This window comes from Rhinatrema bivittatum, chromosome 8 (genome assembly GCF_901001135.1).
Source record: "Rhinatrema bivittatum chromosome 8, aRhiBiv1.1, whole genome shotgun sequence".
Classification (NCBI taxonomy): Eukaryota; Metazoa; Chordata; class Amphibia; order Gymnophiona; family Rhinatrematidae; genus Rhinatrema; species Rhinatrema bivittatum.
In genome coordinates, this window is record NC_042622.1 from 162,033,121 (window position 1) to 162,058,811 (window position 25,691).

A 25,691-nucleotide genomic window follows, 5' to 3' on the forward strand; every position below is an offset into this window, starting at 1 on the left:
ACCGCCCATTTTAAGGGAGCTTGAGGACATCCTAGGCATCTTGGCTGATCTGGGGAATGAACAGGAAAAAAGAAAATTGGTTCTTACCTGCTAATTTTTGTTTGTGGAATACCACAGATCAGTCCAGAGATCCACCTGTTTTCCAAAGCCCGCTCTTGTTTTCTGTATGTATATTGTGTGCAGTGGATTGCTGGTCAGAAAGTTCTATTTTCAATTCTCAAATTTCTATTTTGATCAGAACAGAGCTCCTAGGTAAAGGGCTTCAGCTCCCTGCTACTTGGTCTAAGGGGGGGGGGGGGGGTGAAGGTTCCAAATTTTAGTTTCAAGTTTGTTCTGGCTATGTTTAATCTCATCTTGGCTTGGGTACAGGTTATACTGAGGGACTGCAGGTGTGGCACACTAGGTTGAGTATCAGTAAAGTTTGTCTTCTGTCTCCATCTGCTGGTAGGGAGGCAAAACCCAGGCTTCTGGACTGATCTGCGGTATTCTAGGAATGAAAATTAGCAGGTAAGAACCAATTTTCCTATATACCTTCAAGGGTTATCCCTATAACAGGTCCCCCAATGGTGGTCCTCAAGGACTGCAAACAGATCTGGTTATCAGGATTTCCATAGTGAATATGCCTGAGATCTATTTGCGCACACTGCCTCCATTGTAAATAGATCTCATGTATTTGTCCTGAAAACTGAATTGGGTTGCAGCCCTGGAGGCGGGATTTTGGAAACCTTGCCCTCAAATGTTAAGTGTAAGTTACGCTACCATATAACACCTGTACTTGGGCTCTACATTGGCTGCCATTTGAATGACACACACAAAACAAAGTAGCCATGATAAATTCATAAGCTGCTCATTAATAACAGTATAGCCACCCACCCCTCAAAATTGCACACCTCTCCAATACCAGAGAAAGAGCATTTACCATAGCCGGCCCCACCCTCTGGAATTCACTTCCCTATCACCTACGACTGGAGCCCTCCCTACATACTTTCAAAAAAGGCATCAAGACTTGGCTGTTCAGGCAAGCCTACACTGATACCAACCATACTTAGCCCACTCCCTACTTTCCCGCCACCTTTCCCTCCCACTCACCCTCTCCCTTCTTCCTCTCCCCCCTGCTCCCCTGTCCGCCTTCCCAAAAAAAAAAAATAAATAAATTACAGCCTTGCTAAAGTTATAACCCAAATTTATAGTTTAGAACCCAGTTAGTTATGTTTCTTCTTATATTACTAAAGTATTGTTTTGCTACTCTCTCTCTACCTGCCCTATCCTTTCTCGCTGTTCTTGCCCTGCCCCTCCCTCTCCCTTTCTCACCTGCTCCCCCTGTCCCCTCCCTGTTTTTTGTATTTTCTGCCTGCTTCAGTTTTTTGTAAACCGGCGTGATATGTCCTATGAATGTCGGTATATTAAAAGTTCCAAAATAAATAAATAAATAGCCCCTTGGATCAGTGCTACTCTGTCATATGTCCCACTGCATACCCTGCATTCGGCAAGTACTGGACTGCTTGAAGTTCCTTCCAGACTGACCATCTCACAGAAACTCAAGACTGTGTTCTCAGTTGCAGAATCCCGCTTTCTGGAATACCCTCCCTGTTCATTTGAGATCCATGAAGGGGTCCAGTGTAAAAGAAAAGCGTTTGAGGAAGATAATATATATAATGGTAGCTCTGCGAGAAACTAATTCTTATGCAGGGATCCTGGATTTTCTGAGTTTGTTATAACATGGTTTTATTACTCTATTTTGTTTACTTTCGGGCCAATCCTGTAAAGTGCGGCTGCATTTACCCTGCTCCTAAGCCGCTTTTAACTCACGTTCCGGCCGCGTTAGCCCTTCCTGCGATCCCGAATCCCCTTTAACCTACTCCTACCGCGTCCTAAATTCCCCGGGTAACCCCTTCCGCCCGCGGCATGTATATTGCATGCAAACGAGCGAATTAGCGCGATATTGCATGCAAACGAGCGAATTAGCTATTCCCCTAGCATCCCGTAACCCGCGCCCCGACTAACGCTACCTTTCCCTGCCGCTTTGTCGCGCGTTTAACCTGCAAACTTACCGCCTACCCTGACCCAGGCGGTAGAGGCAGGGGTCAGGGTAGGTGGCAAGCTTTCCCCCAGCCCCCGCTCACCTGCCCCGGCCGCGATCATGGGTGCCGGTCTCCGTGGCAGCCCCAGTCCTCTCCCCTGCTCCCGAAGCCAAAAAAAAAAGCTTTTTTTTTTTTTTTGGCTTCGGGAGGAGGGGAGAGGACTGGGGCTGCCACGGAGACCGCTTTCCCCCGTGCAAGTAAGTTGTTTCGCCGCTTGTCTCTTCTCCCCCCTCCCGGAGCAGGGCGCGAAAAGCCGCCTTGCTCCGGGAGGAGGGGGGACACTGACAGCGGCGAAGCTTTCCCCCAGCCCGGACACCGGCGAAGCCAGAAGATAGCGGCGGAGAAGAAAAACGGCGAAACGACTGTCAGTGTCCCCCCTCCTCTCGGAGCAGGGCGCGAAAAGCCACCTTGCTCCGGGAGGAGGGGGGACACTGACAGCGCACAAGCAGCGATGGAGAAACGGCGAAACGACTGTCAATGTCCCCCCTCCTCTCGGAGCAGGGCGGAAAAGCCGCCTTGCTCCGGGAGGAGGGGGGACACTGACAGCGGCAAAACTTTCCCCCAGCCCGGACACCGGCAAAAAACTTACTTTTTTGCAGCCACGAGCACGAACACGATCTGGCCTGCCTTAGCTCCTCCCGACAAGATGGCCGCCTGCACGGGGAAAGCGTGCAATTGGCCGCTGAAGACGTGACGTCACGACATCACGTCTTGAGCGGCCAATTGTACTCTTTCCCCGTGCAGGCGGCCATCTTGTCGGGAGGAGCTATCGGAGCCAGATCTTCGCGTTCCTGCTCGTGGCTCATGGCTGCAAAATTGTAAGTTTTGCCGGTGTCCGGGCTGGGGGAAAGTTTTGCCGCTGTCAGTGTCCCCCCTCCTCCCGGAGCAAGGCGGCTTTTCCGCCCTGCTCCGAGAGGAGGGGGGACATTGACAGTCGTTTCGCCGTTTCTCCGCCGCTGTCTTCTGGCTTCGCCGGTGTCCGGGCTGGGGGAAAGCTTCGTCGCTGTCAGTGTCCCCCTTCCTCCCGGAGCAAGGCAGCTTTTCGCGCCCTGCTCCGAGAGGAGGGGGGACACTGAAAAGTCCTTTCGCCGTTGCTTCTGCGCTGTCGCCGCCGTTGCTTCCTGGTATCTGTCATTTCAAATGACATTTGAAATGACAGATACCAGCGTGGCGTGAAGCCTTAGGCCCGCGCACCCAGGATCCTGTATAGGCGCTCTATCCAGTATCCTGGGTTGCGCGGGACTAAGGCTTTTCGGACGCGGCTTACATTTACATATAATTAGGCTTCAGGATCGCGCGGTAGGTGAGCTGCTCTGTGCGGGCGGTAACCGCGGGTGCCGTAGGCACTAACGCAGCTCTTCCTACCGCACGATACAGGATTGGCCCGTTTGTTAGTATTGTTTTAAGTATGTGTTCAGCTTTTTGTTTTATGGCTTGTTTGTTTCCTTGTAATCTGCCTTGAATTGTGGAAAGAGCTGAATATATAATTAAAAAAAAAAATATGAAAGTCCTTCCTGACTATTAGTATAATACTGGACTCTGGTTGCTGGTTTAATATTTCTAAAGCTTTCTGGAAAGATTGAGTGAGACAAAAGCACAAATGCAAGGAAACAAATTCTCTATATTGGCCCGGTGGTTGGTGTGTTTAAAAAGTAATCCTTCATGTAGGAGAAATAAGTGCATCTTAATGTAATATTGAACTTCTGTGATAATTTGATTAAAACACTTCATCACCAAGTTAGTGAGCACATTCACATGAACACAAAGATGGAACATGGCAGTTAAAGATCATATGGCTTACCCAGTCTGGCCAGTCACATCTTTCTCCGCTTTTATAGTCCCTTCTTGACCTTTAGCGATCTCCCTGTGCTTGTTCCCCTGCTCTCTTGAATTCTGATACTGTCCTTGTCTCCACTATCTTTACAGGGATGTTGTTCCATCCAAACTTTATGTAAAGAAATATTTCCTGGGATCTGCTTAGTGTTTGGTTACTTGCCAGGTATTTGTAACCTGGATTGGCCACTGCTGGAAACAGGATCCTGGGCTTAATAGACCCTTGGTCTGACCCAGTATGGCAATTTCAGGCTACCCCGTTCTCCTCGTCCCAAGAACCTCCTTTTCATTGTAACTAGGTAACACTAGTGGGAGGAGGGAGAAGATACAACTTAAGACCTGGGCAACAGCAGGTGAAAATGGACAGACTGGATGTTCTAGGTGTTCTTAGCAGTTGGTGATATCTGTTTCTGGATTGCTGGAAAGTAATGCACAATTGTAGAAAATGCAACTTTGGAGCAGAAAACGGAGGATATGAATCCAGTTCTGGATAATAAAACTTTGAAAAGATTTAAGGTTCAAGAAAATGGTTTGCTGTAAAAAGAATAGAGTGGCAATTTAAAAATGTTGCTTATCAGGGCTGGAAAAGTCCTGTGCATCTAAAATTGAGTATAGAGTGCCCAACTAAAAATGCCATTGGCAGAAAGAGAGAGCAGCAACCTGGACAGAGGGAAATCAAGCCTAGTGCCTGGAAGCAGAGGAAGAAGCTGGGAGGGAAGTAATGAGAAAGGGAGAGTGACTGAAGGAGAACAAACAAAAAAAATAAATAACCAAAATTAAAAAAAAAAAAAAAAAAATTTTCTCTGGCATTTAAAATTTGCCTGATGTCTTAGGTTTTCTAATACTTTGCACCTATGTTTGTCCTACTTTATCCATTGCCCTTTATCATTTATGGGCAGATATGTAGAAATGTGAGATTTCTTATTTTATTTCCTGATTCTGAGCTTTATTGCATGTATCAATAATTGTTTGGTTTGATAAGGAAAAATTGGTTCTTACCTGCTAGTTTTCTTTCCTTGAGTCCTACCAGACTAGCCTAGTTTTATCCCCCGCCCCCCCCCCCCCCAGCAAATGGAGACAGAGCAAAAGCTTTACTGTACTTCTGGTACTTGTTACAGTGCCATCTGCAGTCTCTCAGTAAATCTGTCCTAAAGCTAAACCAACCTTCCTTTCCAGCAGAGGAACCTTTTTTTTTTTTTTTTCCCCCCCCAGTTTATAACCATTGGTGACCCCAAATCTAGGCTTGCCACCCCTCCACTGAGCAAATGAAAATGCCAAAAAAGCAACACAAGCACTGAATACATATATACACACAGAAGAGTGGGACTTAAGGAAAGAATTAGCAGGTAAGAACCAATTTTCCTTCCTTGGTGTTTACCAGATCAGTCCAGGTGGATGGGATTTATCTAAACCACCCTACACAAGTAGGAACATGAAAGACCTCACAAAACACTCGCCCCAAATCCAGAGGTGTCTGAAGTTCAGATATCCAATCTACAGTGCTTAGCGAATGAGTGCAAAGACCAAGTTGCCACTCTACAAGTAGCTTGTGGTGACACAAATTGACACTCACCGCATGAAGTCGCTTGAGTCCTAATAGAATGAGCTTGGAGTCCTATAGGAGCTTCCCGACCCCCCCCCCCCTCCCCCCACCCTACAAATGTATGTTGACACAATCATCTCCTTAATCCATCTAGCAATATACTCCCCCCCCCCCCCCCCTTTGTTGCAACCACTAAATAGAACAAAAAGATGGTCTGATCTCTGAAATTCATTCATGACCTTCAGATATTTCAGGAGTATTCTATGAACATTAAGTTCCTCTGTCTACTTGGCAGAACCAGAATCTGATCTCCTGAATGTGGATGACTCTATTAATTTAAGATAGATGAAAGGCAGAAGCCACCTTAGGTAGAAAAAAAAAGATGGAGGTATATGAATAGGCATCCCATCCTCTGAAAATTAAAGGAGTTCTACATGACAACACCTGCAACTCGAAAATATGCCTGGCTGAACAGAGCCACCAAAAATGCCACTTTCGGAGTAAGATCCTTCAAAGGTTTTCTCCTTAGGCTTATACGAAGCGTTTAAGATTTAAATTATTTCACGGCCAGACCAAACTTCTAATTGGAGGATATAAATGCTTCAGCCCTTTTAAGAACCTCACCACATCCTGATACGAAGCTAAAGATTTCTGCACTTTCCTTCTGAAAAGCACAATGCAGCCACTTGCACCTTTTAAGATAATTCAAGGCTAAATCTTCTGCAAGAAAGAGAGGATCACAGGCACCAAAACTTGAAGCAGAGATGACTCCGATACAAGGCCTCAAATACTTTCCAGATGCAAACATATGCCAAGGATGTCAGTCTTCATGGCCTGAAACAAATTAAAATCACTTCCTCTGAAAAGAGTTTTTAACTTGCAACAGTCTCATCTCAAGAGCCAAACAGTAATGCACAAGTAAGCCACCTGTTCCAAGCAAATCTGGCCCTGATCCAGAAGATTTGGAACATGACTAAGCTGCGAGAGCCCCTCTACCTTGACTTATCAAAACTGCAAACCACAATTGTTGGGGCCACTAGAATCACTAGACCTTGATGCTTTTCTATTCATAGAAACATGACTGAAAAAGACCATATGGCTCATGCAGTCTGGCCATCCATCCAATTAATTTAGCATTATAATTCTCATCACTTCCTTAGAGATCTGCTATATTTATCCTATGCTTTTTTTTTTAATTCAGATACTGTTTTTGTCTCCACTGCTTTCACTGGGAGGCTGTTTCACACATCCACCACCACCCTACCTATAAAGAAATATTTCCTAAGATTACTCCTGAGTCTATCCCTTTTCAACCTCAACTCATGACCCCTTGTTCTAGAGCCTCCTTTCCATTGAAAAAGGCTCACATCTTGTACATGGAAACTTTTGAGGTATTTGAACATCTCTAGCATTTAGAGGAGAGATAGGTGTCACGTTTAGGTTTTTAAGTCTATCCCTATATGCTCTAGAATGAAAACTACTGACCATTTTAGTTGCCACCCTCTGGACTGACTCCATCCTGTTTATCTCCTTTTGAAGGTGCGGTCTCCAGAATTGTACACAGTATTCCCAGTGAGGTCTCACCAGGGACCTACACAGGGGCAATATCACCTCCCTTTTTCTGCTGACCATTCCTCTCCCTATGCAGCCAAGCATCTTTCTGGCTTTTACCATCGCTTTAGCCAACTGTTTGGCTACCTTAAGATCTTCAGATACAACATCAGTAGGGACCTTCATTTTTGGTTTATATTATTCTTTATCAGGGTTTATTATGACTAGAACAAAAGAAAATCAGTTGGAGAAAAATGACTCATTTTTCCAGGTAAATATCAGTTTATTTTGGTGGATAGAAGCCAGGATAAAATATTAAGCAGATTTAACCCACCCATCTAACTAGCAGCATATCCCTCTTCTCCCCCCCCCGATTGCAGCAGCATTCATCCTTACCAGTAGTGGCTCCAGGCTTCTCCTCTTTCCTTCGGAGGTTATGCTTGAGGCTCGCACATGCTGCAGCACTGCACTTCTGCTTTTGTGCAGGGCCAGGGAGCCTGTTGGGAAATGCAGCACTTTAGCTGCTTAGGGGATGAGGAGGTGGGATTTTAAACATAGTGTGGGCAGCACACTGGGGGGGAGGGGGAGGACCTGAAACACAACATGCACTTTCTGGAGTCCTTAAAATGCAGCTCTAGCTCTGGAGCAGCTTTTTAATCATCCTAAAATTAGGGTGAATAGCAGTTTACACCAACTATCGCCTTTGGGCAAAAATTGGTTTAAACTGAAAAAAGGACTCTAAACATCAGATATTCACCTTACAACCCTTCCTATCAGAGGCCAAGGGAAAATGCACACAGAAGGACCTCTTGATGCCATGGTTGAGACGGAGCATCCAGGCCTTCCTGCCCTGGTTCTTGGATTTGATTTAAGAACCTCAGTGCCTTGGCATTCAGCCATGTTGCCATCAAATCCAACATTGTCTGGCACTCTAACCACTTCCCCTCTGACTAGAGGCAGAAAGGACAGCCAGGCTCTCTTGGTTGCCCTGGTCTTTAAACAAAATATGGACTAGAAAACTTCTTATAGCGTCCACAGATCTTGTGCTGTCTGTCCTTGGCAGATGGCCCCCCAGCCGCATTATGTAATCCTAAATCTCTTAACTCCTCTTTTGGATAAATTGTCCTTTGAAAGCCACTAGGAAAGACTAATTTCGAACTTATATTTGACCAATCCAAATAAGATCTCAGCAGAGCAAAGCATAGTAAAACAATACAGCAGTTTAAAAATGTGAACTAAAAACATTTACACAAAATCAGCAAGCAAAATTATAGTATCAATGTAGAATTAAAAAGTACAGTTTAGTTTCTTGCAGAAAGTAAGCTTAACTACCTTGCTTTCACAGGTCCTGTGTAGAGATTCCAGGTCAATGGAGCTATTACAGAAAATGCCTTTCATCTGGTTTCAGCTAGATGAAGCTTTTTAAAAGATGGCACTGTTAATAGCTGGGCAGTTGATATGCACAAAACTACCCCATTGAAGACAAACTGTGATTTTGAATTTCTATTCCTCCATACCGCCTGCTGTGATCCTTTTTTTTCAAAGAAGGATCTAACTTACTGAGCCACTATAACCTCAGTTTCCAACTGGCTTTACTCTGAAGAGGCAACCTGACCTGTGAGTGAAAATTCAATCATGAAAGAAGAGCCTTCTGCAACTGTCTCATATGAGCAGCTGCCCAAGGAACCAGGTCTAGTGATCCTAGCACTTGAAGGTAATCCTAGGTCCTGGGAATCTGCATTAGTAGCAATTGACAAACCTAACCCTGATGTCTTTAATATTCTTTCTGTTGTAAAACACTTTTTTCCTATTCTTGTCTCAAAATGAGAACCTAGGTTTTCCAGGTTCTATGATGGATCCAGCTTGCTCTTGGCAAAATTGACCACCCAGCCTAGACTGCAACAGGAAAACCACTTGTCAAACAGAGCAATGACAATCTTCCTTCGACTTTGCACAAATTTAGTAATAATTGTCCATCTCTCCAAAAGTCTGGGGCAGGGTACATAAAAACATACGTAAAAGATAAAATATGTGGGCATGATGATGAAGTCATCCTTAGCAGATGCTCCAAGGCCCTGCTCCTTAAGAGTCAGCCATATTTTGCAAACATTTTACATTAATCGTGGAATTTACCAAAAAATAAACAAAGGTCTATATGTGGGCTTTAATGGACAATTTTGTAATTTAAAAAAAACAGATGAGATGGCTGGCAGATCAAAATGATTGGGGACGGATACGTCTAACAGCGTGGAAGATAATGTGCAGGAATCTGGCTCAGTTGAGGGCCTGTCTGAAACTGTTTTGAGAGCTCACAAGAGCGGTTTCTGCCCCTGGTCATAAAATTCAGTCCTCCATTGATCTTCATGACCAGGTGGAAGCATATAATAATCTGCTAACTGGAATTAACAAGTTAACAGTCCACTATGATCCATTGGATTCGATTGACTGGTGGTAGCACTGAAAGAAGAAAAATTCAAAGAGCTAGAAAATAGGAGCAGTCGCAACAATTTACGTATTGGTGGCGTCCCTGAAATTACATGGCGACACATTGCTAAAGTTTTGTGAATTGTGGGTCCTGGAAGCTCTGATCTTGGCTGAATGGGCCCATTGGCTTGGGAGTAAATGGACAAGACCAAGCATAACCTAGGCAGGTAAGCTAATTATCTTAAGTATTTTATTTATATAGAATCTTATGTTCCACAATCTCCAGACAACAGTTCAGTGTGGATTACAACAAAACAGCCATAAAATATTAAAACGATATTATAAAATACAAAAGTTAACAGTTGAACCCCTTACAGGCATATAAATACATTAGGACTTAAATCACCAGCTCATCCAAATGCTTCGTTAAAACTCTGCCTTTAAAACTTTCCTGAACATTTTGAAATCCTGTTGCTGTCTAAGGAGAAGGGTCCATACCAGAGGGCGGGCTAACTAAATTTTTTGACTGGATGGACAGCTAAGATCTGAGTATCCTGTGACCTCAAGGCATGATTGGGAATATACCACTCAAGATGGTTTCTCAATACACATGGAGGTGGTATTCTCAAAAGTTTAAAAGTTATGGTGATCAACTTAAACTTACGCCTCCATTTAACAGGGAGCCAGTATAAATCTTTCAAGAAAGGGGTGGTTTTCGACATCCCAGAAATAACTCTAGCAGAAGCATTCTGCACTAACTGTAAGGCATGCATCAGCCTATGAGGATGACCAATATATAAAGAAGAACAATCTAGGTGGCTAAGGACTAGGCTCTGAACAATCATCCCGGGAGTACATTGGAGGTAACAGCATTTTTAATGGTTGACTAATTTAAGCTTATAAAAAGCAGTATTAGTAATATGGCAGATTTTTGTTTCATGGATAATTGGGAGTTTTTTTAGACTCTTAAACTCTTAATCTCTGTATTGGCATCGATAAAGTTTTGGATAAGCAAACTTCTTCAACTTCATAAAGTTAGGCCCCTTTCCTACCCCAAAAATCTGTCTTTAAGAAATAGAAGATGATCGATTAACCATTTCTGTAGTTAACTAATAACTTATTGTAATCTGGCTTTGGGTAAATTGCCATTGGGACTGCATGGCAAGAAAAACTGAATGTCATACTGCATATATAAAATATCTAATGTTAAATGACTGAGAAATACTTCAGTGGGGGCCAAATAGATATTAAACAATGCTGAAGACAGGGCCGAGCCCCGAGGGATGACCCACATTATTTTCCGCCATGAAGAGTACTTAGATTCATTCTGGACCCTTTGTACTCTGGTTTCGCTCATACTTGAACAACAATCTAATACAGTATTTATTTATTTATTTAAAAATTTTTCTATACCGTCAAGTTAAATACCATCACAACAGTTTACAGAAGGGCACGATAAAGAGAAATATGGGTGGTATAGATTACAAATTACTTGTGCCATCATAGTACGGTAACAATTTAAAATAATAAACTAGGTGTGTAAATTAAACCTGATTGTTAGGAACAAATTAGGCAGTTTGATTTTAACATTAATGTGCTTATGTAGGTTACTAAAAACTTCTAGCTTGGTGCATCCTTATCGCTCAACTATTTTTCTCCTTTTCTTTATCTTTATAAAATGCTTGTTTAAAAAGCCAGGTTTTCAGATTAGTTTTGAATAATTTCAGATTTGTCTGTAGTCTTATTTCAAGTGGCATGGTATTCCAGAGTACAGGACCAGCCAGTGACAGTGCTCTTTCCCTTACTTGCGTGAGATGTGCTGATTTGACAGAGGGGACAGTTAGTAGAGCTTTATTTGCAGATCTCAGGTTTCTTTGTGGCACGCGCAGTGCCGTGTTAAGCCAGTCTGCTTTATCATCGTGAATTAGTTTATGGATTATACAAAGTGCTTTATATTGTATTCTTTGTTCAATTGGAAGCCAGTGGAGTTCAGCAAGTGTTCCTGTAATATGGTCACTCTTTTTTTTTGCCTGTCAAAACTCTGGCAGTGGAATTTTGCAATATTTGCAGAGGTCGAATTGTAGATTGAGGTAGTCCTTAAAAGCAGGGAGTTGAAGGACAAAGTCCTTAAAAGGATGTCATGGTGTAAGGAGTTGAAGGCTGCAGAAAGATCCAACTGGATCAAAATTCCAGAAGATTCTTGGTCTAAGCAGTCAAGTAGAGTATCCATAACATTTAATAAGATACTTGTGGCATGATTCCTATGGAAACCAAACTGATTTGCGTCTAACAACTGCCTATTGGACATAAAGTCTTCTAACTGTTCTAACATAATTTTTTCCAATATTTTCACAGTAGTTGGTAAATTTGAAATGGGACAGTACTTAAGTCACTGGAAGGCAAGTTAGCGTCGTTCTTTATGGGCCTAACTGTGGTCTGTTTCCAGGCTTCTGGCAAAACGCCAGTGCTTAATGACTTATTAAACATCTCTGATAAATTAAAAATATTAACTGCCTGCTGGAAAATGAAGGAGCTGAAATTAAACTACTCATCTTTTCAGACTTCTCCACTAGGGTTCTTGCATCTCAAAGAATTTACCCCATACTGCACACAACTCTTCCATAGGGGGTAAAGTTTGCATTGCAGTTTCCTGCTAGCTGAAGATTTTTTACATTGAGGAAACTAGTCTTTACTATGGGCTTGGAAGCAAAAGCTTTTGTGGAATTGCTGCCTTAAAAGCTCTATAGTCTTCAACGATCAGATCTTTATATCGAATTGCATTGTGTTAAATGTGATAATTGCATGAGTAAAGTGCCTGCATATAGACAAGCATCTTAAGTTGATTGAAAAAAAATGGTGGACAGGGTTCAACTGCTCATGATTGCATCTCAGTGGGGAGGTAACTTCATGCTGAGTTTTTTTTCCGGCTCTGTCTACTGGATAAGTGAAGATGCAGCCTCTGTAGACTGAGATGTATGGACGAAGGGTCATATGTTAAAAAAAAAAACCAAAAACAAAAAAACAGACACAGGAAACTTAATGCTGTGTGGTCAAGTTGCACTAAAACTAATTTGTGGGTTTGTTTTTTGTGGGGGTTTTTTTTTTTTTTTTTAACTGAGTGGCTGCTAATTTTATGGTGAACTATCTCTTAAGATTTGTATATTTGCTAAGCTAGAGGGTTTTCTTGTTGCATTTTTTTTTCAATTCTATTTGAAGAGCTGGCATACAATGTGTGGAGGTTTCCTTGTATTGGAAGTGTCAAAAGTAATTACTGTAGCGGTTCTTATTAACATGCCAAATAATAGGATAAATAGTGTGTTTTTTGTAAAGTGCAAGGTGACTTCTGTCTTGTACTGTGTTGGTTACTATATGTTCTTAATTCAGCTATCCTATATTTCTACTTTGGATGGAGACTTGGTGTGTTTGTAAGTTCACTGCTGACTCTGAGATGCTAGGTTGTGAGCGGATTGTGTAAAGGGAAAGAAGCACCTTGGAGCCGAAGTAACTGACTATTCTGTTCACCCTTGGATTTTTGGGACTGTTCTAGTGTTGGCATGGGGCAACTGGGAGGGTAGGAGGAGCCATATATGTGTGGATTTAGCAAGCTGTTATGTATGACTGTGTGGGTGTGTATGATTGAATGGCAATGGCTTCCTCTGCATGTGCATGCTTAGTGCTTGCATGCTATTCCCACCACAGGGGGTCAGGATTGGTGGATCTGCGCAGGCTGCACCTGAAGATTTCTGAATCACAGGGAAAGAAGGAAAAATGGCAGTCATGCCCATTCTGCCTGCATCCCTGACAGCCTTATTCAGAGCCCATCAGCTTTTTTTCTCCTTCCCTGGCAGGGAAAGGGTGTGTGGAGAAGTCCTTCCTTCCACTCAGACAAGCAGTGCACAAATCTGAGGGGAAAGACTTTAGCCTGCTGATCTGGAGATCTTCAGGAGATCAGGAAGGGATCTTTTGCAGAGAGGGAGAAGAGGCTAGGGAATGAGGGAGCCAGTTCTGCTGGCTGTCAGACACTACTCTGTGCATGGGTACAAACTAACCAAGGGTGCCAAACCTCACCCAGGGGGACCATAAGGACCTAACTTACCTGAGAGTAATTTCTTCACCAAAATGTATGACTGCAGGATGAATACTCCTACCATCTGCTGGAGACCTAGCATACTGAGAATTGGCACAGTAACTTTAAGTACCAAAAGTGTAATAAAGATTTTGTACTGTCTCCATCTGCTGGTAGGAGGGTGAAAAACCCAACTGTCTGGATTGATCTGGTAGATAAGGAATGGAGACAATGAGTCAGGATTCTCTTCCATGCTGCCAAATTATCCCCTGAAATCCTGACCTTTTTCTGTTACTCAAAAGCAAAAGGAAAATACCTACAATATTCCTGTTCTGGAATAGAGAATCTATCTGGTGAATTTGAAGTTTTCGTTTTGTGAATTTTTTTGTACTTTTAATCAAGTTTTAAACTATTAGGATGGTTTCCTACCTGCAGGTCTCTAATTTCCTATCTGGGCCATAAAATGGTAATGCAAAGTCTTTCTCAGCAGTACTGTAGAAGAGAATACATGGCCAGTGCCTGCACCCAGTCCCATTGAGAAAAGCTGAGCAAGAGTTTCTGCTCAGTGGGACTCCCTGAAAATCAGGTGGCACCTGGTATGATTGGCATGGGGGAGAGCTCTGAACATCAAAGACATAGTCTGAAGCAGAGCATGAAAACTCCGTAAATTAGTCTCTCAATGTGAGCATAGGACTCTGCTCCTACACTATTGTTGCTTGTTTACCAGTGAAGGGAAAACTTAATTAAATGGTTGTATATGTTATACCTTTGGGCTCTGTTTGGTATTAACCGTGAAAGTCCCAGGACCTTTGAGATTTCAGCAGCCCATTGCATGGTGTCTGTATGTCTAGGTATCTCTAAACAGGGTTTTGTAGGTCTGACTGACTTCCTGTGTGCTTGGCAATCCAGTGGAGAACATATCGCTTGTGAGAATTACTCATCTGCACATTATGCTGCTGTTGCTCAGAACAGCTGGTAACTTTGAAAGATTTTCTCAAAGTGTGTCTTTTTTAGTAAGATGGACCGTTGTAATTGAAAGTGATGTTCTTGTCTTTGCATTGGGTAGATTTCACGTTTGCATCTGACAGTACATATGAGTTTGTCTGCCCCTTTATCCCTCTTTCTACCTTATCTTCAGACTAACGCTTTTCCTCCTTTGCTAAACTGTTCAAGGGCAAGGGCAGCAGCAATCTGTGGCTCCAGCAAGCAGCACCCCAGTGAGCAGACCTCCACCGCAGAGTGGGTCATCAAATGGTAAGGTGCTAATGCTTCAGCTTGGCCTAGTCTGCTTTATCATACTGCAGTTTAGGACTCTGATCTTCACAAGTGCTGTTTTTGGATTTATTTTTTTTTTGTTTGTTTAAGCAGTTATAGCCAGCTCCATATGATTGCCCTGATACACGTAAGATGACCAAACTTTGCTTTTGAAAAGATTGAAGAAAACATTTTCAATAAAAAAAAAAGTAAAACGTGTACTTTACTCTTCATCCCCTCCAAAAATTGTATAAAACTTTTTTTTGTTTTGAAAAAAGCATGTATATTTCAGATTTGTGTAACTGATTCTGATCTAAGCCAAGTTGATAGTGGCTTAACCATAAGAGCAGACTAAGGAATTGATGAGGAGAGTAGCAGAGACCAGCAGCAGGATTGTTCCTGGAGGGAAGGTGGTGGGGGTACCATCATTGATTAGGTTTAATTCAGTTTTTTGCAGGGTGGGGAATGAGATTTTTGTCTATGGACCTGAAAGTTAATTGGGGAAGAAGGGTGTGAAAGACTGAAAGCTCGTCTAGGACAGGTAATACCCTTGTACCAGCCTTGGGTACAGTACCATCTGATGGCTGCTTTTTGAGTATTTGCTGACATAAATTGGCAGCCAGAAGCAGTTTGGAAACATCACTAACTTGGGAAAAATATCAACATGTTGAACATTATTTAGGACAGATCTCACGTTCACCCAAATTCAGCCATCATGGGGAGTGATACACCCAGTCATCAAGAGAAATTCTCTCCACTTTTGATCAGATGCCTTTTCTGTATTTCTCTTATTGATGACTACCTGATGTTTTGTGTGCCTCAAAGGGATTTATGATACAGTTAAAAAAAAAAAAAATTAAATCCCCCAAAAAGTAAACATTATGTAGCTTAATGTCATGTTCACTCAATATCAAGCTGTCCAGATCAAATAGCCAAAATGTCTGCATCCCCCAAAAAACCTACTGTAAGCAAATGTCTAAAAAATTGTTTGTTTACCAGGGAGTCTGTCTTTAAATTTAACACTTAACATATACTTCCAATAGAAAATTATTATATCAGCAAGCCCTATTTTAAAGGCCCACCTGCCTAGGAAAGAGCCATCTAACTTACCGGCCCATCTCTGTTCTCCCCTTTTTGGGGAAGGTTTTGGAGAAAGATGTTTTGACGCAGTTGTTTGTGTTTTTAAAACTTCTCTTCCATAAAATCTGTGTAGTTTTCGCAGTGGTCAGAGTATGAAAACCCTCTTAATGGCCACGTCGAACCATATTTTGAGGGAGTTGGATCAAAGTTGGGTGAATCTGATGGTTTTTCTGGACATGTTCTCAACCTTTGATTCCATCTCCCATTCTATATTGCTGGAGAGACTGTGGGAGGTTGGGCTTGGGGGTGTTGGTGGCTCATTGGTTTGAGTCATTTTTAAGTGGGCAAATGCAGCAGGTCCATGTGGGCCAATGTAGGTCTGGATGGGAGCCTGTGGTTTTTGGTGTCCCTCAGGAATCATCTTTGTTGCTAGTACTGTTTAGTTTGTACTTGCAGCCTTTTCTGTGATATGATACAGGAGTTGGATGTGTTATTTTTAAGGCCTACACTGACAACATCCAGCTGGTGTTCATGTTAAAGGGGTCGGTAGTTAGATACCTTTGTGTATATTAATGAAGTTTTTGGGGAAACTCAGAATGTGGCTGAACAGGAATGGTCTTAGCGGAGTGTCTCTAAGACAAAGATTCTTTGGATCTCTCGTGGGAGTGTTGTACACTTCCTTTCCCAGTTGAGATTGGAGGACTTGGACCTCCCTATAAGTGCTTTTTTTTTTTTTTTTTAAAGAATCTGGGGATATGGATGGATTCTTTGTTCTTGTTTCAAACTCAGTTGTGAGGAGTAGTAAAGGCTGGCTTTTTTAGACTTTGAAAAGTTGCATTCTCAGGTTTATTTTAGATGAAGGGGATTTTAGGATTACTATGCAAGCATTAGGGTTTACTATGTTGAATTACTGTAACACTTTATAGATTTGCTTGGGTGTTATCTCTGGGTGATACAGATTGCTAACTGTGTGTCCATTGTGGGACCATATTTCCCCTACCTTGGCCTCCTATTTTACAAAGGATAAAATTTAAGATTTTAAAATAGGTATTTTGGGTGATACATGGTGATGGCCAATGTATTTGAAGGTTTGTGTATTGTGGTACTGTCCAACCCCTTCTTTGCGTTCAGCAGAGGCTCTTTTTTTTTTTTGTTGACTGTTGTAGTATCTAAAACTACCTGGTTACAGGTTATGAAAAATCGGGCCTTCTGGTGGGCCGGGCCGGTTCTGTGGAACAGTCTCTCGGCCGGGATTAATCAGATATGAGATTATAAATCTTTTTGGAAACAGGTTAAGGCTCATTTATTCTGGAAGGCTATTGGGGATTAGTTAATAGCAAATTAGGTTTGTTTAAGATGTTACCAGATTTCATATTTGTGGGTCTTGTATATATCTTTTAATGTTTTATTTTGTGATCTGCTCAGAGCAGTTGTCCTGGTAAGTTGGTAGACAAACTACTGTAAATAAATTTTAATGTCCTCTGGGTTCCTTTGACTTCCCTTTGGGCTTCCAGCTTCACCAGACAACGGTTTAAGCTGCCAGTAAATACCATACCCAAAGGTATTTTAAGTATTAACTTGAACAGTAAGGTCTGAAGTGGCAGGAAACTGGTACAAGGCAGTGCTTGGGAGAGGCAAACAATCCAGGGCCCCATAACTTGTATGTTTTAAGACTTTTTTTTTTTTCTTTTAGTTGCTGCTACCCCTGTGGCTCGTGCTCCTTCAAAGTTATTTGGCAAGGCAGGTGGTAGTGAGAATTTCCTGAGCACTCCTGGAGGATCTTCTAGGGTAGTACCAATTGCTGGTCTTAACCCATACCAGTCCAAGTAAGTAAACAGTGCAAACAGAAGTCTAAAGCAGTTTGCAAAAGGAACTTGTGTGCTATGTATTTCTTTTCCCCCCACCCACTGAATCACCTTGTCTTAACATCCGTCTCTGTTGGCAGTTTTTCTTTTCTCTCCCACCACCTTGAGTCAGGAGTTAATGAATGCAGTATAGATGAGCTGCTCTATAGTATTAAGCACTCAAATGTTTCATTTATTTGCTTGTTGGGAGAATTCCAGAGCATTCGTTCATAAAAAGAAAACTATGGGTATTGTGAATTTGTGATAACTAAAACTAACTTCAAAGAAATTGCAGCATATCAACGTCAAATCTATTGAACAGCCTCCCCAGGTAAGGGGTGGAGGCAATACTGAATGCAAGAGACTGTAATAAGTGCAGAGCATACTCATATGGAAGTAAAGGGGACATTGGAGATTGTGTCGTCAGTGGCATTGAACCAGGAAGTAAATTGGCAGATTGGATGGGCCTAATCAGGGGCAGTCTTATAATGGGGCAGGGTGAGGCAGCTGCTTCAGGCGGCAAAATTTGGAAGGGGCAAAAACTGCCCGCCCCCCCCAGCTCCTCTAGTGGCTGCCTCACTCTGCCACCAAAACAAGGGACCTGTGGGCTGTCGGCAATGTTCCCTCTAAGCTGCGCACGTGCGCGGCCACCAAAACTTCTGGAGGCTGCGCACAACTTTTCTTTCCCTGTGCAGTAAGACCAGCAGGGTCGCAGTGGAGCATGGACTGATAGACAGTGTGTAATGGTAAACAGAACCTACTCTGAAAAGAGAGCTGTGTTAAGGGGAATGCCACAGAGATTGGTGTTGGGACCGGTTCTATTCAATATCTTTGAGAGACCTTGCAGAAAAGGGTAGAAGGTAAAGTATGTCTATTTGTGGATGATTCTAAGATCTGCAACAGAGTGGACACGCCTGAAGGAGTAGAGAATGAAGAGCTTTAAGAATGGTTGAAGATTTGGCAGCTGGGATTCAATGCCAAGAAGTGCAGTCATGTATCTGGGATGTGGTAATCCAAAAGAGCTGTATGTGATGGGGGTGAAAGACTGATTGTGCTCGAATCAAGAAAGGGATCTTGGGTTGATAGTATCTGGGAATCTGAAGATGGCGAAGCAATCTGACAAGGTGATAGCTAAAGCCAGAAGAATGCTGGGCTGCATAGAGAGGAATGATCAGTAAGAAAAAGGAGGTGGTGAGGCCTCCCCTGGAGTATTGTGTTCGGTTCTGGAGCCTGTATCTCAAAAAGGATGGAGGTGGTCCAGAGAAGGGTGACGAAAATGGTGTGGGATCTGTATCAGAAGACCTATGAAGAGAGGCTGAAGAATCTGAATGTGTGTACCCTGAAACAGAAGAGATACAGGGGAGATATGATGCAGACCTTCAGATACCTAAAAGGTTTCAATGATGTATGGATTTCAAACCTTTTCTGTTGGAAACAAAACAATAGAACTGTGGGTCACAAAATGAAACTCCAAGGTGGACGACTCAGAACCAGTGTCAGGAAATATTTCTTCACGGAGAGGGTGGTGGAGGCCTGGAATGCCCTTCCGGAGGTGGTGAAAAAAAGTCAAAGAATTCAAAGGGCATGGGATAAACACTGTGGATCTCTAAAGGCTGGAAGACAGAAATGAGATAAGCGTGCAGGGGGGTAACTTGCTGGTACGGCTGTTACTACCCTTAGAGAAGGCATAGAGATTACTACCCTTAACCAATATGCTTTAATGCTCTTAATGCAACTGCAATATTGAATAAAATTCCTCATATCTCCCTGCCGTTTAAGCGGGGAACAGATAAAAACAGAGGGCTCAGACTTCCATGGTCTGGGTTGCCGTTATGTGGACATGAGGGAAAAAGCTTCTATGGCGCAGTCCTAAAAGAATCTAAAAGTGTGCAAGGGGGTAACTTGCTGGTGCGGCTGTTACTGCCCTTAACCAAATAAACCTTGATACTTTTGATGCAATTCCAGCATTGCTCTCTGCTTCAATGGCAGGGGAGCCAGGGGAATTGGATTTAGACAGCAACCATCGAGGGCCCCGACATTTAAGATCTGCGGAACTGATGAGCATGGGGGTAACCAGCGCAGCAGTTATTTCCCTTTATAGAAGCATGGGATTACTACCCTTAACCAATAAACCTTAATGCTTTTGATGCAACTGCAACATTGCTCTCTGCTTTGAAGGAGGTGGGTGGGGCTGAAAGGAAAGAGAAATTTGGATTTAGGGACAACCAGCATGAGCTATGACTTTTTTACAGTCTGAGGTACTGATGCTCAAACATTAAGATAAACACAGTACTACTTCTATAGCCAAGTTCAGAAGCAAAGCATGTCGAGCAAAATGGACTGAAACATGAGGTTAATCTGCACGTCAGATACTACCATGGGAAGCTTGCTGCTGTCATTTGTTTTTTGTTACCGCTTCCATCTTATGTATAACAGTAATTTTGGGACAATCTCATAAACAATGAATTGGGGTAACTTTACCTATATATTTTGGACAATTCTGAGAATCCAAGCCCATTTGCAGAATGCAAAATTGTAATTGATAAAAATCGACATTGTTAAATATCTTAATGTAAATGCTCATTTCAGTAATAGTTGCGAAGTACAATCTTTTCCAAATATCTGTTAATTGTTATGAGTATGGAATATCATATTAAGATGTTTATACATACTAGATATTGAAGTGATCTCCTATTCAAAGAAAGATAAAAGACTCGAACTGGAAAGAGTTGCATGCTGAAGGACACACAGAAAGCAATGAAGTAATATGACAAATTTTGTAAATGAAAATATTATTTTCAAACTTTTATTTTCTGCTAGACGCATCTCAAAACTTCAGAATTGATGTACCTGAAATAATCGTCACAAATTGTCTTTATTCTTTATCTGCCAATTTTTTATAAACAAGATAGTTGTTTAGGTGGAAGCAAAGGAGACACTATGTAATGAGCAAATTTCCAAACTTTCCTAGCAGACACAACTAATAAATGGAAAGAGGCATCAGTACCAAGTCTAGTATGAGGGGCATATAAAATAAATTTCAAGCTAAGAGGAGAAACAACATGCTTCTCTATTTCAGGTCTGAATATTTTCATTGATTGACTACCCAGTCTTCCAAAGAGCACATCAAAGAAACCATATTGTAAGGTTTAAAATTGAGAAATTTAAACCCCCTGCTTTAATAGGTAACAATCTATGAGTATTCACACTAGGCTTTTTTTAAATATCCAAAAGAAACTTTGCATTTGATTGATTTTAATATCCTTGGCATTAAGAATTTAGGAAATAGTCTTCACTAGAGCAATTCTTTGAGACAAGAATAAAGGAGATAGCAACCAGCTCTCCAGCTTGTGTGAAATGAAATATATCACAGAAGACACATTAACGTTATATAATCTCTGGGGAAATTTCGGAATCCAAACACCTAGGTATTTAATCTGGTTTTCTGCCCATTTTAGTGGAAACTTTGCCCAATGTAAGGATAACTTGGATACATATTCATGGGAATATAAACTGAAAGTCTAAAAATAGTTCCAACACCATCATAAGGGATTGTTTAGCTTCAGCTAATAATAAAATAACAACTAACAATAAGAGTTTAAAATTTCTTTGTTTGTATTCATTGCTCAGTCTTTAAGCACCAGATGTTGTAGGGCTAAATTAAACCGCCTTGATATTAATTTGAAAGTCGGTATATAAAGTTGAATAAATAAATAAATAAAATAAAAGGGAGAATAAGGGACAACTTTGCCTAGTACCTCTTTGTAAAGGAAAAGTAACTAAGTATCCACTGACAGATCCTAGCCACGGGACTGGAATATAAATAAAAATGTCCAAGAGATTGTCAAAGGCCTTGTCGGCATTAAGACTAACAAGAAGGGGATCCAGTACCAATGTATAAGAACATGCCATACTGGGTCAGAACAAGGGTCCATCAAGCCCAGCATCCTGTTTCCAACAGTGGCCAATCCAAGCTACAAAATACCTGGCAAGAACCCAAAAACTAAATCTATTCCATGTTACCGTTGCTAGTAATAGCAGTGGCTATTTTCTAAGTCAGCTTAATTAATAGCAGGTAATGGACTTCTCCTCAAAGAACGTATCCAATCCTTTTTTAAACACAGCTATACTAACTGCACTAACCACCTCCTCTGGCAACAAATTCCAGAGTTTAATTGTGCGTTGAGTAAAAAAGAATTTTATCCGATTTAGTTTTAAATGTGCCACATGCTAACTTCATGGAGTGCCCCCTAGTCTTTCTATTATCTGAAAGAGTAAATAACCGATTCACATCTACCTGTTCTAGTCCTCTCATGATTTTAAACACCTCTGTCATGTATGATCAAAGCTGTTACCAGGTTCTCAACATTAACGCTCGAATGTCTGCCCCACACAAATCCTACTTGAGATTTTTAAATGAGAAATGGCAGGATAGATATTAATCTACTTGCTGAAATTTTTGCAAATATTTTAATATTTGCAAAAATAAATTGGAAATAAATTGATAAGGGAAATAAATTGATAAGAGGTCAGATCAGGCATATCCTACCCTGGTATAATAATAATTTATAGCTTCTTGCAAAATGGGGAACAATTGTTGAGTTGTCATATAAAGACCCCACAGAATCAGCAGTTGCAAAGAGAATCAGAATTCAGTTCATCTGGTCTAGGAGACTTTAACATAGGGGAGTTATCCAATAACCTGGAGAACTTCTTGTTTTGTAATAGGTGCATTTAATCTTTGTAAATGAGAGAGGGAGAGTTGTGATAAATTTAACTTTTCCGTCGGTCTCTTACTTCTGCATCTTCTTGGCCCAAAATACAAAACTGTAAAATCTTTGAAAATTAGGAGAGAAAACTGAATTGCCTTGGGCATCTTTAATAACTGGGATGAATTTAGAGCCAGCTTGAGATTTAACTAATTGTTCCAGTAGCTTCCCAGGCTTGTTTCCATGCATAAAGAATCTGTTTTAAGGTTTGCAAAGAAGACTGCCCTTTGCTGTAACAAATTATTTAATAAATGCTGAATTTCAATAAAGGATTTTTTTAGTTGTCTGAATAGTTCTTGGAAACATCTGCCTTCATGTTTAGTTTAGCCTCTGAGTCTATAATATCTTTAGTTAATTTCGTTTTTTGTAATAAAACTAAAAATTTCTCTTCTGAGAACAGCTTTGGATGTTTTCCAGTAAAGAATTGGCTCATCAGAATGATGGAATTATGTTCAATGTACTTTACATGGAAGTGGAATTTATTCTTTAAATTCCTGTTGATTATTTAACCATAAAGGCATCCTCCAGAAAGTATCTTCATTTGTAAGAAGGTCTGTTTCCAGAACACACTTAACTAGAGCACAGTCTGAAAGAACTAAGGCTTCAATTTTTGCTTGGCATACCTTGGAAAATAAACCAGATACTAAAATGAAATCTGTTCGAGACTGTGTTCCATGGTCTCTGGAGAGGTGGTTATAACATCTATCGGTAGGATTTAAGTCTTCAAATATCCAGTAATTCCATAAGCCAAGGCATGCCCTTATCCATCCCCATAGGTCTTTGAATTGAATTGGGAGCTTTATATAGACTCAGATCCACAACACAGTTAAAATCTTCTCCAATCAAGGTCAGTTTTGAGGGCCAAACCTACTGAGGCAGTTACCTTTTGGATTAGAATCTCATCTGCTGCTGGTTGGTAACTCCTCAGACTTCCCGTCTGCCATTTTGTTTTCTGGGAGTCAGGGCTGCTGCTTGTCTGAGTGTCAGTGATTTTGTAGACATCACCGCAGCATTTCAATTTTGCAAAAGGCACACTGTACTCTGGAAAACGTAAGGATGTTTCGGGGAATTTAGGTGACTATATAAGAGCTAAAAGTCATAAAAATACAAGGGGTGGCACCTGGAGCTGTGAAGCCATGTGACTATTGCAGCTCACTGCATCACGTGACCTGTAGCATAGCTGATTATAAAAGGGATTCAGACAAGTTCCTGGAGGAAAAGTCCAGAAACAAGTGGCCTTGCGGAAAGCTACTGCTTATTCCTGGGAATGAGTAACAAGAAATGGATCTGCTCTTTGGTATGCAGGTACTTGTGACCTGGATTGGCCACTGTGTGACAGGATGCTGGGCTCAGTGGATGTTTATTCTGACCCAGTATCACACTTATGTTCCATCCTGCTATTGAGTAGCTTAAGAAAAAACATAGGCGTGATACTTGTGTTTATATTATGAAATTCCTTTGACTCTTTGCCTTTTAATTTGTCTTTCTGTATAGAAGGGACATTTCAAAACTGAAGCAGGAAGTGGTCTAATTCAGACCATGCATTCTAAGCATGCCTCGTTAGTACTGCAATTAGGCCATGTTGGCTGGTCCAAGTAACATCCCTTATTCCACACTGCTAAGAATAAAATTATTAGTCCTGTCACTGTCCTTAGAATATAAGATCTGCTCTGCTAGATCAGACCAAGAACAGTCAAGCCCAGCATCCTGTCTGACAGTGGCCAGTCTGGGTCACAAGTACCCATTGGATCCCCAATAATTGATCTATTTATCTCTCCCCCAGGGTTAAGCGCTGGCTTTCCCAAGCCTGCCTGAATAATAACTGGTTAAGGACTTTTCCTTCAGGAAATTCTCCAGTCCTCTTGACTCCCCACTGTTAGTTGTCTTCTCCATGTCTTACAGCAACAGGTTCCATAGCTTGATTGTACACAAAGTGGAAAAACTACTTCCTACAATTTCTTTTAAATCTGCTGGTTGCTAGTTTCATGGAGTGTCCCCTTGTCCTGGTCCTATATATAAACAAGTAGATCACTTTTAGATGCATTTTTGGAACCTCCCGTAGATGATCTCATTTTGATTTCTCACTTCAGAGCTAAAATAAATAAATCATATTTTCTGGGACCCGCACATGTCCATGTCCAAACATATGCATGGAACCAAAATATATATATCCCTGTCCAGCTATAATATATGAATGGAATTGTCAGCAGATGTGTCTTCAGCAGAAAAAGCACACTTTCCCCTCTGTCTCTTGGTTAGTATCATTAATAAGTCCGTGGAGTGCTAAGCAGTCTCACTTGGTTTATTTTTAAGACGTTTGTGCATAGGGAGTCCAAAGCCTGCCCAAACAGTTTTTTCAATTGCTTTCATTGCAGATGGACCATCCGAGCTCGTGTTACCAATAAAAGTCAGATTCGAACCTGGAGCAACTCAAGAGGAGAAGGGAAGCTTTTTTCCATTGAATTGGTGGATGAGAGTGTAAGTTTGGTGGCTTTTTTTTCCTGCTCACAGCTTTGTCATGGTTAGATAAATTTATGGAAAACAGTGCTAGCCTGGTACCTCAGTGCTGTGCATTGTCATGTGGAGCACTTAAGTTTGATTCCTGGGTCAGCCAGCCAGGGCCTGGTTTGCTGCGCAGGTAGCATTCACAGTCCCTGGACTAGGCATCCCAGTCATTGCACTGTGTCTGGTGGTTGGTTTTTTGTTTTTTTTAAATTTATGAATGATTGATTTATTTATAATTGATTACTTGCTCCCCTACTTGGAATATTCGGAGTGAAGTCCATGATTACAAAGTTGATTAGATCCAAGTAGAACCTAAGGTTATAGAATATTTAGCATAGAATATCGTATGTTATATACTGTATTGTCTCCAAAATTTTATAACTCAAGCCCCTCTCCTCCTTTCACTAGAGCAGTGGTTCTCAACCTTTTTTCGGCCGGGACAGACCTGACAGATGGTTCTCACATGTGTGACACACTGAACATATGACCGTCACAGGGCTATATGTAAACATACAATCTGCATCCACGGGAACCCCCTTGACCCCTAAAAATGGATGCAGAGCAGAACTAGAGCATTACCCATAGAACTCACCATGCAAAAAAAAAAGATATTCTGGTTCTGATGACATCTCAGTAAAAGCAAAACAAACTCCCTTTACTACCAGGCACAATAGCCCTCCTTATGAAAAGGCAATAATTTACCAGTAATGCATATCCTATTGAGAAAACACAACAAATAAG

General features: G+C 41.5%; 1 protein-coding gene across 3 annotated transcripts in view; it reads left to right on the top strand.

Moving 5' to 3' along the window:
- The window catches only part of RPA1 (replication protein A1), a 224,725-nt gene that overhangs the window by 71,792 nt on the left and 127,242 nt on the right, over positions 1 to 25,691 (top strand). For 2 of the 3 annotated variants that reach the window (XM_029611179.1, XM_029611181.1), the window contains 3 exons: positions 14,672 to 14,752; positions 17,526 to 17,658; positions 24,821 to 24,923. In XM_029611179.1, coding sequence (XP_029467039.1) covers positions 14,672 to 14,752; positions 17,526 to 17,658; positions 24,821 to 24,923 — 317 coding nt within the window. The remainder of the gene's footprint in view (positions 1 to 14,671; positions 14,753 to 17,525; positions 17,659 to 24,820; positions 24,924 to 25,691) is intronic. The other variant, XM_029611180.1, reaches the window with a different exon arrangement.